At 37.9% G+C, this 14,551-nt stretch overlaps 1 protein-coding gene across 2 annotated transcripts in view; it reads left to right on the top strand.

Annotated features, from left to right (window-relative positions):
* UTP20 (UTP20 small subunit processome component) overlaps positions 1 to 13,966 on the top strand; it is a 97,346-nt gene extending 83,380 nt beyond the window's left edge. Inside the window, exons 48-62 of one of the 2 annotated variants that reach the window (XM_063076342.1) lie at positions 162 to 278; positions 1,616 to 1,786; positions 2,023 to 2,154; positions 2,591 to 2,701; positions 4,156 to 4,235; positions 4,663 to 4,732; positions 4,866 to 5,048; positions 5,908 to 6,039; positions 6,510 to 6,642; positions 7,802 to 7,989; positions 8,762 to 8,833; positions 11,099 to 11,398; positions 11,838 to 11,964; positions 13,247 to 13,392; positions 13,665 to 13,966. In XM_063076342.1, coding sequence (XP_062932412.1) covers positions 162 to 278; positions 1,616 to 1,786; positions 2,023 to 2,154; positions 2,591 to 2,701; positions 4,156 to 4,235; positions 4,663 to 4,732; positions 4,866 to 5,048; positions 5,908 to 6,039; positions 6,510 to 6,642; positions 7,802 to 7,989; positions 8,762 to 8,833; positions 11,099 to 11,398; positions 11,838 to 11,964; positions 13,247 to 13,392; positions 13,665 to 13,820 — 2,118 coding nt within the window. In that variant the 3' untranslated portion in view covers positions 13,821 to 13,966. The remainder of the gene's footprint in view (positions 1 to 161; positions 279 to 1,615; positions 1,787 to 2,022; positions 2,155 to 2,590; positions 2,702 to 4,155; positions 4,236 to 4,662; positions 4,733 to 4,865; positions 5,049 to 5,907; positions 6,040 to 6,509; positions 6,643 to 7,801; positions 7,990 to 8,761; positions 8,834 to 11,098; positions 11,399 to 11,837; positions 11,965 to 13,246; positions 13,393 to 13,664) is intronic. The other variant, XM_063076343.1, reaches the window with a different exon arrangement.
* Positions 13,967 to 14,551: the final 585 nt, after the last annotated feature.

The raw sequence follows: 14,551 nt of genomic DNA, 5'->3' as shown, positions 1-14,551 counted from the left end.
ACTTACCGAGACTCTCCCAGGCAGATTTCTTAAAAATTATTGTCATTTCAGATAGAAGCATCTTAACATTCCTCGTTTGTGTCTTAAAATTGTTTTACATTTACCTAACTCATCTGGTCTTACAGGAAACCACTGTGAAATATCTTTTTTAAATCTTTTAGCTGCTTCATCTAAGTCTGAAGACTTCCAAGATCAAGTCTTCAAGTGAACATGTCCTAGAAATGTTGGACCCTTTTGTGTCTCTCCTTATAGACTGCCTGGGTTCCGTGGACGTGAAGGTGAGTCTCAGTTCACAATCCGTGTTAGAGCATTGGTTTCTTCACAAGAGCTGTGTCATGCACAATACCCAGAACTTATTCTAAGCTCGTGCTTCATGAGGCAATTGAGTTTTTAAAGAGATTATGACCTCATGAACCACCATTATTCTCTGCATTAAATTGCTTCCCTATTTCATTTAAAAGCCCTTCTTGTCTGGATGTACTAATTATTTCATTTGATCCTCACAACAACCTCATGAGGGTACTGTCCCCCTGCCAGTAATCATCATCATCACTACTACTCCCTGTGCTGCTACCCGTGCTGTGAATCCTAAACACGTTATCTATAATCTTCACAACAACCCCTGAGGTGTATTTCCTTGATGTTTCTATTTTATGAATGAGAAAACTAGGACTAGGCCCTCATCACAGATCTAAGATAATGAACCTAGATCTCTCAGATGCCAAAACTTCCACATCTCTCACTTCCTCATATCGCCTGCTGTACAGATAAAGGTGCTGAGAGGTTAGTAGCATCCCTAGAGTCAAACAGGTAATCATTTGCAGAGCTGGGATGTAAGCTCTGGTCTTTCCGATTCCCAAGCTCTTTCTCCTGTGTCTTCATCTAACCAGCCCAGTGAGGACGTCACACAGCCAGGGCAGTAGGGTTCTATTAGATGGAGCTGAGCTAGCTCATCATGTGATCGCTAAGATCTAAGATTACCTCTCAGATGTCTAGGGATTATCTGTATAATCGCTTGGTCCCAGCATACTTTTTCCATATCCTGTGCATAGCACTTAACTGTATTTCATAATAGTTACTTAGGGTCGGCTTTAGCTCAAGCGGTTACTTCCTCAAGCCAGACTTCATAATAGTTACTTGTTCTCATGCTTAATTTTTGAGCCAGCTATCTGCTTCCTAAATGTAGAGATGGTGTCCTTTTTATCTTTGTATTTATAATACCCAATAGAGTGCCTTGTATGCATAATATAAGCTCAGTAAGAATGGATTACATTGAAGTACCATTCTAGAAAGTAGAAAAGTCACTTAAAATGTATTTTTTTTTTAAACTCCTAAAACTAGCCAACACATTTAATCATTTACCCATATAGGTTAAGAATATTGGTAAGGGGGCACCTTTTCCTATTTCTTTGTGATCTGAATAAGCTATAATTTCTTCTACAACAGGGAATAGGAAATTTCCTTATCCTCATACTTTGGGCACAGTTCTTCCAGAGTGGGCTGGGCACAGCATCTTATTTATTCAACTCAAGCACTTACAGAGCCTACAGAGCCTCAGATGTTGGAATGTTGGATTTGGTCTTTTCATAAGTTGATTGTTTTTTGTTTTTTTCAGGTTATCACAGGTTCTTTACAATGCCTGATCTGGGTCTTAAGATTCCCTCTGCCTTCCATAGAAACAAAAGCGGAACAGCTGACAAAACACCTTTTTCTTTTGCTGAAAGACTATGCCAAACTCGGGGCTGCCAGGGGCCAGAACTTCCACCTGGCAGTCAATTGCTTCAAGGTGAGGTGTCTTCACTTGCACTTAGGAAAAGCCAGGATCAGGATTAACATCAAAGCTAGTTTTCTCCATTGCCCTTTGTGGTCTTGGTCAAAATTTTTTTCCAGAATAATTTGCTAAGGCTAGAGGGTTGGTATCCTGTGCAAAGAAGCTTTGATGTTATATAGAGTCCTTATCATTTCACTGAATTCTGATCTGTGGAATGTACTGGCTGTTAACTTCACAATTGTAACTTGCAGTGTGTGACCATACTTGTAAAGAAAGTCAAGTCTTACCAGATAACTGAAAAACAGCTTCAAGTTCTCCTGGCATATGCTGAAGAGGACATTTATGATACTTCAAGACAAGCCACTGCATTTGGTCTTCTGAAGGTATGGTGTCGCCAGAATGTTGGCTTTTACGGTTTATGAGCCTCCTGTCATATATTTAGAATGATGTGGAGCATAGTGTTTTGACTAGCTGAAGACTTCAGAAATTAATTTCTAAAGATTATTATGATTTTGGTGGATCAGTTATAAACTGACATATCTACTTAAGAAAATGTTTGAATGTGAGCTCTGTATTAACACTTCCAGGAAATTCTGTCAATACAGGCACTCTACTTTTATTTATCATACTGAACATTGCTTTTTTATCTTACTGTGGAAAAAACATGTATAACAAAAAATTCACCCTTTTATCCATTTGGAAGTATATGTTCTTTTTTTTTTGATCATACTGCCTGCAACTGCTTTAACATCAAGGCTACTTATGTCCATCTGCAAAAAAACACATGAAATGATTATGTCTTATCCTTCTGTATTTTAGGCTATTTTATCAAGAAAGTTGTTGGTCCCAGAAATTGATGATGTCATGAGGAAAGTATCCAAGTTGGCAATTTCTGCACAAAGCGAACCTGCCAGAGTCCAATGCAGACAGGTTTGTAGAGAGAGCTTCTTCCCATAGCAAGGGTTAGGCCCTGCCTCATCTGTTTGGCTTTTAGATAGAGAGATGTTAACATTGGCTGAATTCTCAATATGCTTTGTGTCATATTGTTGCTTTGTTCTGCAACTTGGGCCCTTTGTGCAGGAAGTCAGAGAAAGCTTTCCTGAGGATTGACAGGTAAGCCAAAATGTGAAGGAAGAATAAGGTTTAGACTTCCAGGTGAAGGGGCAGCACGTGCTGAGGACAGGAAGCCCCAGTTGGGGAAAAGCTTAGCTTGTTTGAGGAGCTAAATGCAGGTGAGTCAAGGCAGGGCCTTCTGGTCTTGTTAAAAGATTTAGAGTTTTGATCACCTCCATGTGGGTGGCTCACCACAGTAACCACAGCTGCCACGAAAGTGGCTAGATGTCACAACCACCATGCAGATGGTCCACCAGCCACTGGAGTGCATTGACACAAGGAGAGTCAACAGTAGAGACCAAAGAAAAGAATAGGATGTCTCTCTCCACAAAGCCCATTCCAGAGAGACAGAAGAAGCATCTGCTCTATGACAGTATTAGGGGACCTGAACATACCTTTCAGCATTGCACAGATCATCTTGGCAACAGATCGACAGAGTAACCATTGCTCTTTCAGAGGGAGAGAAAGAGCATCCCATAAGTACAATTTGTAACAATATACATACTAGTAATATTGATTTGATCAACATATGTCAACATTGAACCCCCAAAGTATGTATAATCATTTTACAGCTAGGGAAAAAGCAGGCCTTGGAGAGTTTAATGATGTGCCTTAGTTCTCATAGTTTATTAGGGAAGGAGGCTGAATACTATAGTGGTTTTGAAAGCACAGCCTTCAGATACAGACTAAGCACAGAATTCTGGCATTGTTACATGAGCACTTTACTTTGTGCAAGCTTCATTCTCTTCAACTATAAAATAGGATAATATCACGTACTTCCTAAAGGAGTGATGAGAATTAACCGTGAACACTTAACACAGTGCTTGGCACATAGAAGGTATTTACTTAGTAAATGCATTAGTTATTATTATCAGTATTATTACCATATTGTTATTCTTATTCAAGGGAAGATACTGGGCTGAACCATAGTTCATATTCAGTCTACCACACCACACCACTTATCAAAGGGAGCTCAGCTTACAGAGTGCCAGCTTAGATTTGGAGCCTTAAACAAACATGCCAGTGGTGGGCCAGGACTTGCCTCAGTCAGGCATGCAGGGCAAGACTTGGATAAGTGAAGTGGAGAAAGGAAGGGCACAGTTACTGTTGACTTAGCAGGCAGACTTAGCCAGAGTCGATTAGAAAGCCAGATTGATTATCATTCTGAAAGGGTTTTATAACCTACCAGTGTGTCCCAGAAAGCATCTTAGGAAAGAGGAATCCTAGAGAGACAGGATCATAATAATCAACTGTGTAACTTTTGTTCCTAGGTTTTTCTGAAATATATTCTTGACTATCCCCTGGGTGACAAGTTGAGACCAAACTTGGAATTCATACTTGCTCAACTGAAGTAAGCTTAAGCCATTAACTATACAGGGGCAGAAGGGTAGTTTCTTTTCCTTTAATATAGCGGCTGTCTTGAAATGGACAAAGTCTATATATACATGTTCTCTGAGGGCGCTATTATATGACTCATTCACTTGATTATCAAGCATTGTGCTTGGCTTCATATGGAAATTCCTTGAATTGCTTTTCAATCTAGTCTGACCATTGATTTTCATTAGAATTCAATTAAGGCATGTTGAAAATCTAACAAAATTATATTTAAAACTGTGCAGTAGCTTGATGGATATATACCAGCATTCAAATTGGGGAGATGGAGAGTTTTCTGTTTTAAGAAATAGACTGATACTTTGATACAGTATTGTAAATTTTTAAAATAATTTTTAGTAAATTTAGAAAATACTAACAAGTCCACCTAAATGTTCTTGCTCTAGTTACGAACACGAGACCGGGAGAGAGTCCACCTTGGAAATGATTGCCTATCTCTTTGACACATTCCCTCAGGTACTGTGAAACACACAGACAGACTCTTCAGCTGCCTTTCCCCATGAGCCCTGAAAGCCCTCGGTCCTCCCTTATTAGAGCATCTGTAGGAATTCCATTCTGTGTGTACTCATAAATGCCTTGTTTCATTCAGGGACTGCTCCATGAGAACTGTGGAATGTTCTTTATTCCTCTTTGTCTCATGATGGTGAATGATGACTCTGCCATGTGCAAAAAGATGGCATCCATGACAATCAAATCCTTACTTAGTAAAATCAATCTTGAGAAAAAAGATTGGCTGTTTGACATGGTTACCACCTGGTTTGGAGCAAAAAAGGTTAGTGTTGCTTTTAGTCACAATTCATGACAAGTCTTAGCTTTTGGTGTTTGTACATTAAATAAGAATACAGAGGGCTATTTGGTTAGCTCAACTGGTTAGAGCTCAGTGTTGGTAAAATACCAAAGTCAAGGGTTCAGATCCCCTAACTAGCCAGCTGCCAAAAAAAAAAAAAAAGAATACATATTATACACCGTTGAATTAGTTTTTCCCAAATAACTTTATTTATATCTAATTATGCAAATAATATATTCTTAAAGTTTCAGAAAGTATAATATAGAAAGTAACATAAAAATAACCTGTATTTCTACTACATTATTAATGTTAGTGAAGTACTCTGCTGCGAGACTGTATCCTAATTTACTTAATCAGCCACTGTTGATGAATACCTTTGTGTCCAATTTTGCTTACTGAATTTCTGGAATGTAATTTTTGTTACTCTATCCACTTGCTGACTGTGCCACAATCATCAGTGGCCCATCTTTGTGGAATATAAACAACATATGTCCTATCTTAATGACTAACTTGTTGCATATCCACATAATTGGGGAGTGGGATTGAGACTTCTTTTCATTCCTTTTTTTTTTTTTAATTTAAAATGGAAAAAAAATGTATTTATTAAAGTACTCAGTGGATAACAATAAATGCCACTTTTTAAAAATCTTAAACTTTTTTAGATTTCTCCACATTTTTTATGTTGACCATTGAATCTCCATATTTTACTGATTTCTGGTATCAGAAATGTTTTTTATTGTCTTTGAATGTTGAGGACAAAATAATGCCCACCTTCACTGCACAGTTTTGAAAATGGCCTCCCAAGTTGTGTTGATGTTGTCTTGTGGTGGTTTATTTTTGATAGAGCTTAAATAGGCAACTCGCTGCCCTGGTCTGTGGTTTGTTTGTGGAAAGTGAAAGAGTTGATTTTGAGAGAAGACTTGGAACTGTTCTTCCTGTTATTGAAAAAGAAATTGATCCTGAAAACTTTAAGGATGTAAGTAGTTTGCTAGGGAGTAAAACTTTTGCTAACTTTTATAGTTTTATTTGAGGTGATATAGCTAATAGATTAAATATTATTTGTGTTCAAAAATGTTTTTTATTAATAAGAGCAAGAATTCAATGCAGTTGAAACTTCTTTTTAAAATGAGGGCTAAATTGTCTTCCATAGTATATGAAGATCAAAGATTCTCCACTGAGGCAATTTTGCTCCCCAGGGGACATTTTGGTTGTCCCAACTGGAGGGTGGAGGGTGCTACTGGCATATAGTGGGTAGAAGCCAGGGATGGTGCTAAACATCCTATAGTGCACATGGCAGCCCCCAAACAGCAAAGGATTATCTGGCCCAAAATATCAGTAGTGCTAAAGTTGAAAAATCATGGTGTAGATGTACATTTTGGAGTAAAAATGTACATCAGATACTTTCAAATTGTTGTCTTAATTGGTTTACATCCATCCTGTTTTTAGATCATGGAAGAGACTGAAGAAAAAGCTGCAGATCACCTTCTGTTTACTTTTCTTACACTGATAAGTAAACTCATCAAGGAATGTAATATTATTCAGTTTACCAAGCCCTCTGAAACTTTGAGTAAAATCTGGAGTAAGTATTTCCTTTTTACTTAAATCTAAAAACAAGCACATTAGTTGTGATAGAATTACTGAAAGTAGATATGGGAAATTAGAATATGAACACTTCCGAAAATATATAATGTCAGGAAAAAAGCCCATGAGAAGAAAATTTTAAAAGACTTATCAGATTGATTATAGTAAAAATGTTTCTATCTGAAAAAAATAAATATATTTATGACTTTGATAAATAATACATTTTATTTACCAAACAAAGAATATTAATTATAGGGGAGTAAAAGGGAAAAAAATTTCCAAAATCCTACTTGATGATAATTTAGTATATATTTTTTTCCTATTTATTCATTCGTCCATCCATTCATTTATATCCTCCCCGCCCCAGCTTTGTTAAGGTGTAATTGACAAATAAAAATTGTATATATTTACAGTGAACAACATGATGTTTTGATGTATGGTCTGTCTTTTCATCCAGTCTTTCTTTTTGTTAAATAGCATAGGTTTTTTAGAGGTTGCTTAGTTCCATATAAACTTTTATATCCTGTTTACACCCAAGTAAGCATATTACCATACTGTAACACACTTAGTAGATATCCTTTTAAATAGCTATGTAGTAGTCCATCATGTAAAAATGCCATAATTTACTAAACCATTTCATTTCTGTGGGACGTTTAAATTATTATATATCACTCTCTAAATGGAAAATAAGACCCCAGAATTTTTAATTTAACATACTCAATTCTGATTAGTGGAGAATAGACATTGGATTGGATGCTTAAAGTACCCACCTGGTTTAAGAACCAGAATTCGTATATCTATATACATATTTACATTACTCACTTTAGAAAATGTAAAGGTTAATTCCACCTTGTCTCCCTTGAATCTGAAACTAGATCATATGGAACTGGCCTGCTTTTATTTTAGGCTTACTCGTACCTCTTCAGTGTCATTTACCAAGCTAAGAGTTGGTTTTCTAGTGGTTTCCATTGTCTTTCCACCTCACTCTCTCCCTAGCTCCTTGTGAGCTTCTGGGAAGCAGGGACTATTTTGTTCATCTTTGGTTCCTCATTCCATGCACATAATAGATACTCAATAAATGTCTAAATTAGCCATATTTACCACCAGAGAATCTGGAAAGCTGTGAGACGTCTAAGAATGTATTTTGGTTCCCTTAGGTCATGTGCAGTCTCACCTGAGACATCCACACAACTGGGTGTGGCTTACGGCAGCCCAGATATTTGGATTGCTCTTTGCCTCTTGCCAGCCAGAGGAGCTTATTCAAAAATGGAACTCCAAAAAGACTAAAAAGAAACTCTCAGAACCTGTAGCAGTCAAGTTCCTGACAAGTGACCTTGACCAAAAGGTATCTCTAAAACCTTTCCCTTCCCTCGTGACCTATGTGAGATGTTTATTCTGGTTCATGGAACTATCTTGGGGCCGGGCATTGGGATTGAAGAGGAACTCTTTCGACTGACAACTTGTTGCACTTGGAATCGATAGGCATGTTAGGAACTGGAGAGGGGTCACCCTCTCGGCCAAGGTTTTCCAGAGGTAATTTTTAGACAATCAGTCTAGTTAGACTTTTGATTTGCTTGATTAGTATGTTCATCTTTCATTATATATTTAAGTTCTTTAAACACTGGAAAATAAGATTAATACTGTCTCTCCTGCCTCCTTCATAACCTGGTTGATCACTAAATGAGATCATGTTCATGAAGATTTTTGGTAGGAACCATGTGTATCTGTCCCAGATTTCTTAGGGACTAGTACAACATCTGGCTCCTAGTGGGAACTCTGTAAATGTTGAATGAGCAAAAGATAGAAGTGAAGAAAAAAGGAAGAAAGAAAATATGGACATGTTGAAAAGTGCTCTCCTAATAATATAAGGAGTGATTACCTGTATCTCCCCGGAGCGTGAAAGTATTCCATTTTGGGGGGCAGAAATGCTTGGAGCAGGTAGAAGGGAACAATTACACAACTTCTGGTCTTGAACATTTTCTCTCCAGATCTATGCAGGTGGTCATTCAGGGTAAACTCTAGTACATCAGTTGTATTTTGATTAGTAATAATTAGTTCTATGAAACAATCAGAAATGCCCTTTGTTATGTCTTCCAATGTTGATTTTCTTTTCACAGATGAAAAGTATCTCTCTGGCTTCTTGCCACCAATTACATTCCAAATTCTTGGATCAGTCTCTAGGAGAGCAGGTAAGAATTGTAGTCCTCCCACTTTAATAGAAGGGACCTACTATTCTACCAGTAGTCTAGGAATAGGCTTATATTTGTTTTGTTTTTAATCTATTTCAGTGCTTGGGGAATTAGATGAAATACAGATAATGTACTCAAATACATGTTCAGTTATCCACATGTGCAGACAACTCCAAGGTCAATGTTGGGATTACTCTTGGCTCCATTTAAAATTTCCATTAAAAGTGATAAAGTGGGATGCTGGTTGTTAATCTTTTCATCTTCAGCCAAGAAATCTATTTCACATGTGACTGAAGCTTTAAAGGGCATTAATTGGTTGATTGATTGAGTGAATATTTTTCTATTAAAGTATAATATTAAATTTCCTCCCCCCCAGAAAAGAGTAAATTTCAAACAATAAACAGAAAACAATAAAATTCATGCTACATGGTTTCCTCTCATGCTATATGGTTTCCTTCATCACATAATGTGTGTGAAATACCTACATCAGAGATTTTTATAAATGTCACAGTGAGGGACTTAATAAATAGGTCCATTATTATAAGCCAAAATCAGTCCCTGGTCTAACTAATTGGATTAGATGGAATTTGAGCGGAGAGGTAAGAACTTGGGCTTGAATTCTATAGATCTTTGAATCTTGACTGACCACTCACTTTGGTCTGAGAATTGTCTATCCTCAAAAGAAGGCAGATAAATCATTCCAACATTAAAAAGTTTTCATATTATAAAATGTAAATATAGAGAACGCAGTTATAAATGTGCTGTAAATATATTAACTTTTGAACAGGTGGCCTACTGCTCCTTTTTATTTTTTCTCTTTTGGTAGAGCACTTGGGCTGGTAGATGACGAACTGACACAGCTGTGCTATCTGAATATGAGCAAGGCCTTTGAGCACATCCCTTCTGAGTTTTTATGGACAAGATGGAGCAATGTAGATTAAGCGGTAGAAGCACTACAAATTAGAGGAATGCCTATTTCTAAAGAGTGATCTCACATCCCTTCTGAGTCTTTATGGATAAGACGGAGCAATGTAGATTAAGCGATAGGAGGACTAGAAATTCGGGGAATGCCTATATCTAAAGAGTGATCTCAAGTAACATGCCATAAATGCTGACACTTGTCACATTTTGCAATGAAGAAATAACATGCTTCACTCTACAGCAGGTTTGGGGAAGGAAAGGATAGCTAACCAGTGGATGGCAAAGCAGGGCCAAAGAAATCCTGCCAGAGTAGACAGCAGGTCAGGTATCACCCAATATCAGTTTTAACCAGGGCTGGCAGACCATACCTGGAGGAAGATACTTACTATTACTGCGCCAGGATGAAAGAAATTATGGATTTTAGTTGACCATAATCGTAGGGTGAGTTAACAGGGTGATGTAGCTGCTGCAAGGGGAAGAGGCCTCAAAACCTGGGCTGTATTCATGGAGGCCAAACCTCCAGGAGAAGGAAATTATAATCTTGGCATTAACTCGTGATGGGCAGGCTGTCCTTAGAGAGTGTGAAGTTCTGAGCTCTATATTTGGGAGAACTTTTGACATACATCATATTTAGCAGCCAGAATAGTGAAGGAATTCAAAACTGACTTGGTTTCTTCCCTCACATAACAGGTGTGATATACCAACACCAGAGATTTTATAGATGTCACAGAGTTAGAAACTCAAGTAAATATGTCCGTTATTATAAGCCAAAATCAGTCCCTGGGCTGTTTAACTAGCTGGATTAGATGGGATTTGAGGAGGGAGGAAAGAACTTGGGCTTGAATTCTAAGGACCTTTGAATCCTGACTGACCACTTAGTCTTTGGGTGAGTGATGTAAGAACTCTGAGCCTTGGATTTTTCTCCTGATACGTAGTACCTGACAGGGATATGTTAAAGTTGACTTGGAATGCTGTGTATAAAGTAACGAGTCAGTGCTCAATAAATAGAAGTTACTATTTCTATGTAGAATGGTTGAAGGAATTTAATGGAGGTGGGAGTGAAAGCACTCTTTAAAAATGTAAATGGTTGGTCTGGAATGAAATTGTTTACTTATTCTGTGTGACCTTTAAAGGGTAGAACTAAGCCAAATGGATCAAAGTTACAAGGAAGTGGGTTTGGACACACTATAAGAAAGAACTTAAGAATTATCAGTTTAATAGTGCATTACCCAGTTCTTTGTTCTTATTTTCTAATTGTAGAATACTTATTTTAGCTTATGCTCTACCAAGCCATATTTGTTTCAAAATCAAAGTCCAATTCCTCCTCCTCCCCTTTTTTGAAAGGTTGTTAAGAATTTATTGTTCGTAGCCAAGGTCTTGTATTTACTGGAAACTGCTTCTGAGAAGAAGCAAGGTGAGATAAAAGAAGACATGAGAGGACAAGAAGCCTTAGGAAGTGGTGTGGCCAGAGAGGCGAGAGAAGAACATGAGGCCTGTGCAGATGAAAAGGCAGAGTCTGACAGAGAAGAGGAGGAAGAGGTGAAGGAGGAGCAGGGCATGCCGGCCACGCTGCTGTGGTTGATCCAGAAGTTGTCCCGGATAGCAAAACTGGAAGCTGCTTATTCACCTAGGAACCCCTTGAAGGTACGATGAATGCAGAGTGACTGAAAAGTCATTTTTTAAAAAGTATTTTAACGAGGAGCTGGCCAGTTAGCTCAGTTGGATAGAGTGTGGTGCTGGTAACACCAAGATCCAGAGTTCGATCTCTGTACCAGCCAGCCCTCAAAAAAAAAAGTATTTTAATGGTATTAGTGATCTTCCCATGTCCCTAGGAACTTTACCTTTTAAACCTAAAACTGCAGGAATAACATCTGTCCCAAAATAGACTGAACCCTGTTTTCTTTTCTTTCTCTTTTGGTGGCTGGCCAGTACAGGAATCGAACCCTGGACCTTGGAGTTATCAGCACCATGCTCCAACTGAGCTAACGGGCCAGACCTGAACCCTGTTTTCCAAATTAACTCTGTTTGTATGACTGAGTGCTAAAGAGAAACACTTCAAATTAAAAATGATCTGTACTTTCAGAGAATGTGCATCTATAAGTTTCTTGGCGCTGTAGCAGTGGATCTTGGGATAGACAAAGTAAAGCCATATCTGCCAATGATCATAGCTCCTTTGTTTCGAGAACTGAACAGCACCTATTCGGAGCAAGGTAACTCTGCCATCTTTGTTCTCCTGAATATTTGCACATGCGGATTAGTAATTTCTCTCCTAAATACTTCCTTTTTTTCTGTCCTCTCCCTGCTAGAGTTTGTTTTAAGAAAGAAAACTTGTCTGGTATCAGGACAATTAGTAGCAACTAGGCATTATTATTATTTTTGATTGCTCTCTCTATATGCTGTCTCCTGTTTAAGAGTAAATGTTTCTCTACTAAAAGATGATATTTTACTCCTAAGCACAGATTAAATATTTACACTTCGGGGTGGTTCTAAACCTCATAGTCCTATGAACGATGTTGTTACATTCTCTTCTTAAGAATTATAAGGCAAAAAATAAGCACTTTCATTTTTATATGAAATAGTTTTTAAATATCATTTTAATGTTTGTTTTTTTTTTAATTTTCCTTGCTTGGTACATTTGGTACATTTCCCTCACTGATCCTAATCATTGATAACAGAAAAAGAAGGAACTGGGGGTTGGAAAGAGAGGAAGTAAAGTGGGAGTTAGACGTTTAAAAATAAACGAAGTAAATGTTAAAGCAGGAGCTGTTTTAGTCCTACAACCTTGAGAGAAAGTTTCCTTGCATTTAGAGAAGAAAAAGCCATCTTGAAGGTTGGGGCTGCTGACAGAGCCAAGTTCTGGTCTGCCAACTTTCAATGAGCACCTAATATTTGCCAGGCACTGGGGGTTCAACAGTGGAAAAGGCCTGTTTTTAAGAAGCTTGCAATCTAATACAGATGTCCTGAGCCCTCCCGAAATTGAATGCGATAATCTGTGTGTTATTTGAATTTGGGTGAGAGGGGGCAAGGTAGGGTGGGAGAATATAGCTTTTTGTCCCAAAAAACCACAAAAGGTTATCATGGGCAGAACTAAGCTTCTGTGACCCATGGATTATAGACAAGCTGTCTTACCTTTCCCTCATCTGCAAAGAGCTGAGCAGGTTAACAGAGGTAACCCAAAACATTTCTGTCACGTTCTCAAGTTACTTTAACGTCTTCAAAGCCCAGTTTCCGCTGGGAAGTGGGCCTCGCAGCCTCTGAGCTCTCGTTGCATCCTGGATGAGGTGTGGCTGGGAGTGCCGTGGCCAGCTCTTCTGCTCGTTTTCTCCTCTCAGAAACACAGAGGCCGGTTCTAGATCAGTGTGTAGTGTTGAAGTAATGACAGTGATAATGCTGCAGGAGTTTAAATGCTGTATATTGTTGATTCTGTTGATGCTCAGATGTGTTCTTCCCCACCTGTCTCTGATCATTACATTACTCTCTGTGTGTGATTAGATCCTTTGCTGAAGAATCTATCCCAGGAAATCATAGAATTACTTAAAAAGCTGGTTGGGCTCGAGAGCTTCTCTTTAGCTTTTGCCTCTGTACAGAAACAGGCTAATGAGAAAAGGGCACTCCGGAAAAAGAGGAAGGCTCTGGAGGTAAGTTTGCCATTTGAAAATATGACATGTTCATTAGGCTTAATCACTGTTTTAAACCAGGGATGTACATGCGTGTGTGTCACAGTTACCCAGGGGGGACTGAGGGTTTGAGAGGTGGGGACTTCGTAGCTGGGGCTCCACATTTCCTTTAATGGGCATGTATTTCATTCACACTGTTCAAAAGTGAACAAAGTGGTACATTTTCTGCATTTGATTTTTACGGTTTAACATTTACTTTAAAAGTAATTTAAAATTTCTATTCTCTTTTCCAGTTTGTAACTAATCCTGATATTGCTGCCAAGAAAAAACTGAAGAGACACAAAAATAAAAGTGAAGCAAAGAAGAGAAAGATAGAATTCCTACGTCCAGGCTATAAGGCCAAGAGACAAAAAAGCCACAGCCTGAAAGATTTAGCGATGGTGGAGTAAAGTCTCCTTATGCCGATACCTAAGCATAATTTATACTGACCCTGCATGAGTTTTCTGGTTTATTCTGCTAGTCTGAAGTCATAGCAGGTTTAACTATTTATGTTAAATCTTTGGCATAGATTGTATAATATATAGTTTAATGTAATCATGCTCATTTTTTTAATTAAAATGTTTCATACTACTAATGTATCTTCATTGTCTAAAAAGTATGTGACACCAGCAATAATTTAAAACATAATTTTCAACAAAAGGTACAGTTTAAAATAGCAGGAAAAAAATGTAGAAGTTGGAATGAATTAAACAAGAGGCTTATAATAACTTTACAGAGAATATTATAAAACTTTATCAAAGGCATTTAGGGCTGGCTGGTTAGCTCACTTGGGAGAGCATGGTGCTGACAACACCAAGGCCAAGTTTCGAATCCCTGTACCAGATTTGGGAAAAAAGATCTGCACAAATGGGGAAATATAACCATGTTCACAGATAGAAAATTCAGTATCATAAGTTACTAATTCTTCACAAGTTGATCCCATTGGTTAAATGTGTATCTGAGCTAAATCTAAATCCCAGAAGAATTCTTCTGCTAACCTTACAAGTGGTTCTAAAATTAATATGGAAGATAATAAGCCAAGAATAGCCATGATGCTCTTACAAAAGGAGAATGGATAAGGAGCTTGCCCTGTCAGATATCAAAAGTAAAGGTACAAAAAGTGCTATCTATAGAGGGAACA

This window comes from Cynocephalus volans, chromosome 12, assembly GCF_027409185.1.
Source record: "Cynocephalus volans isolate mCynVol1 chromosome 12, mCynVol1.pri, whole genome shotgun sequence".
NCBI lineage: Eukaryota > Metazoa > Chordata > Mammalia > Dermoptera > Cynocephalidae > Cynocephalus > Cynocephalus volans.
Note: the sequence above shows the minus strand (reverse complement) of the source record. Positions and strands in the feature narration are given on the sequence as shown.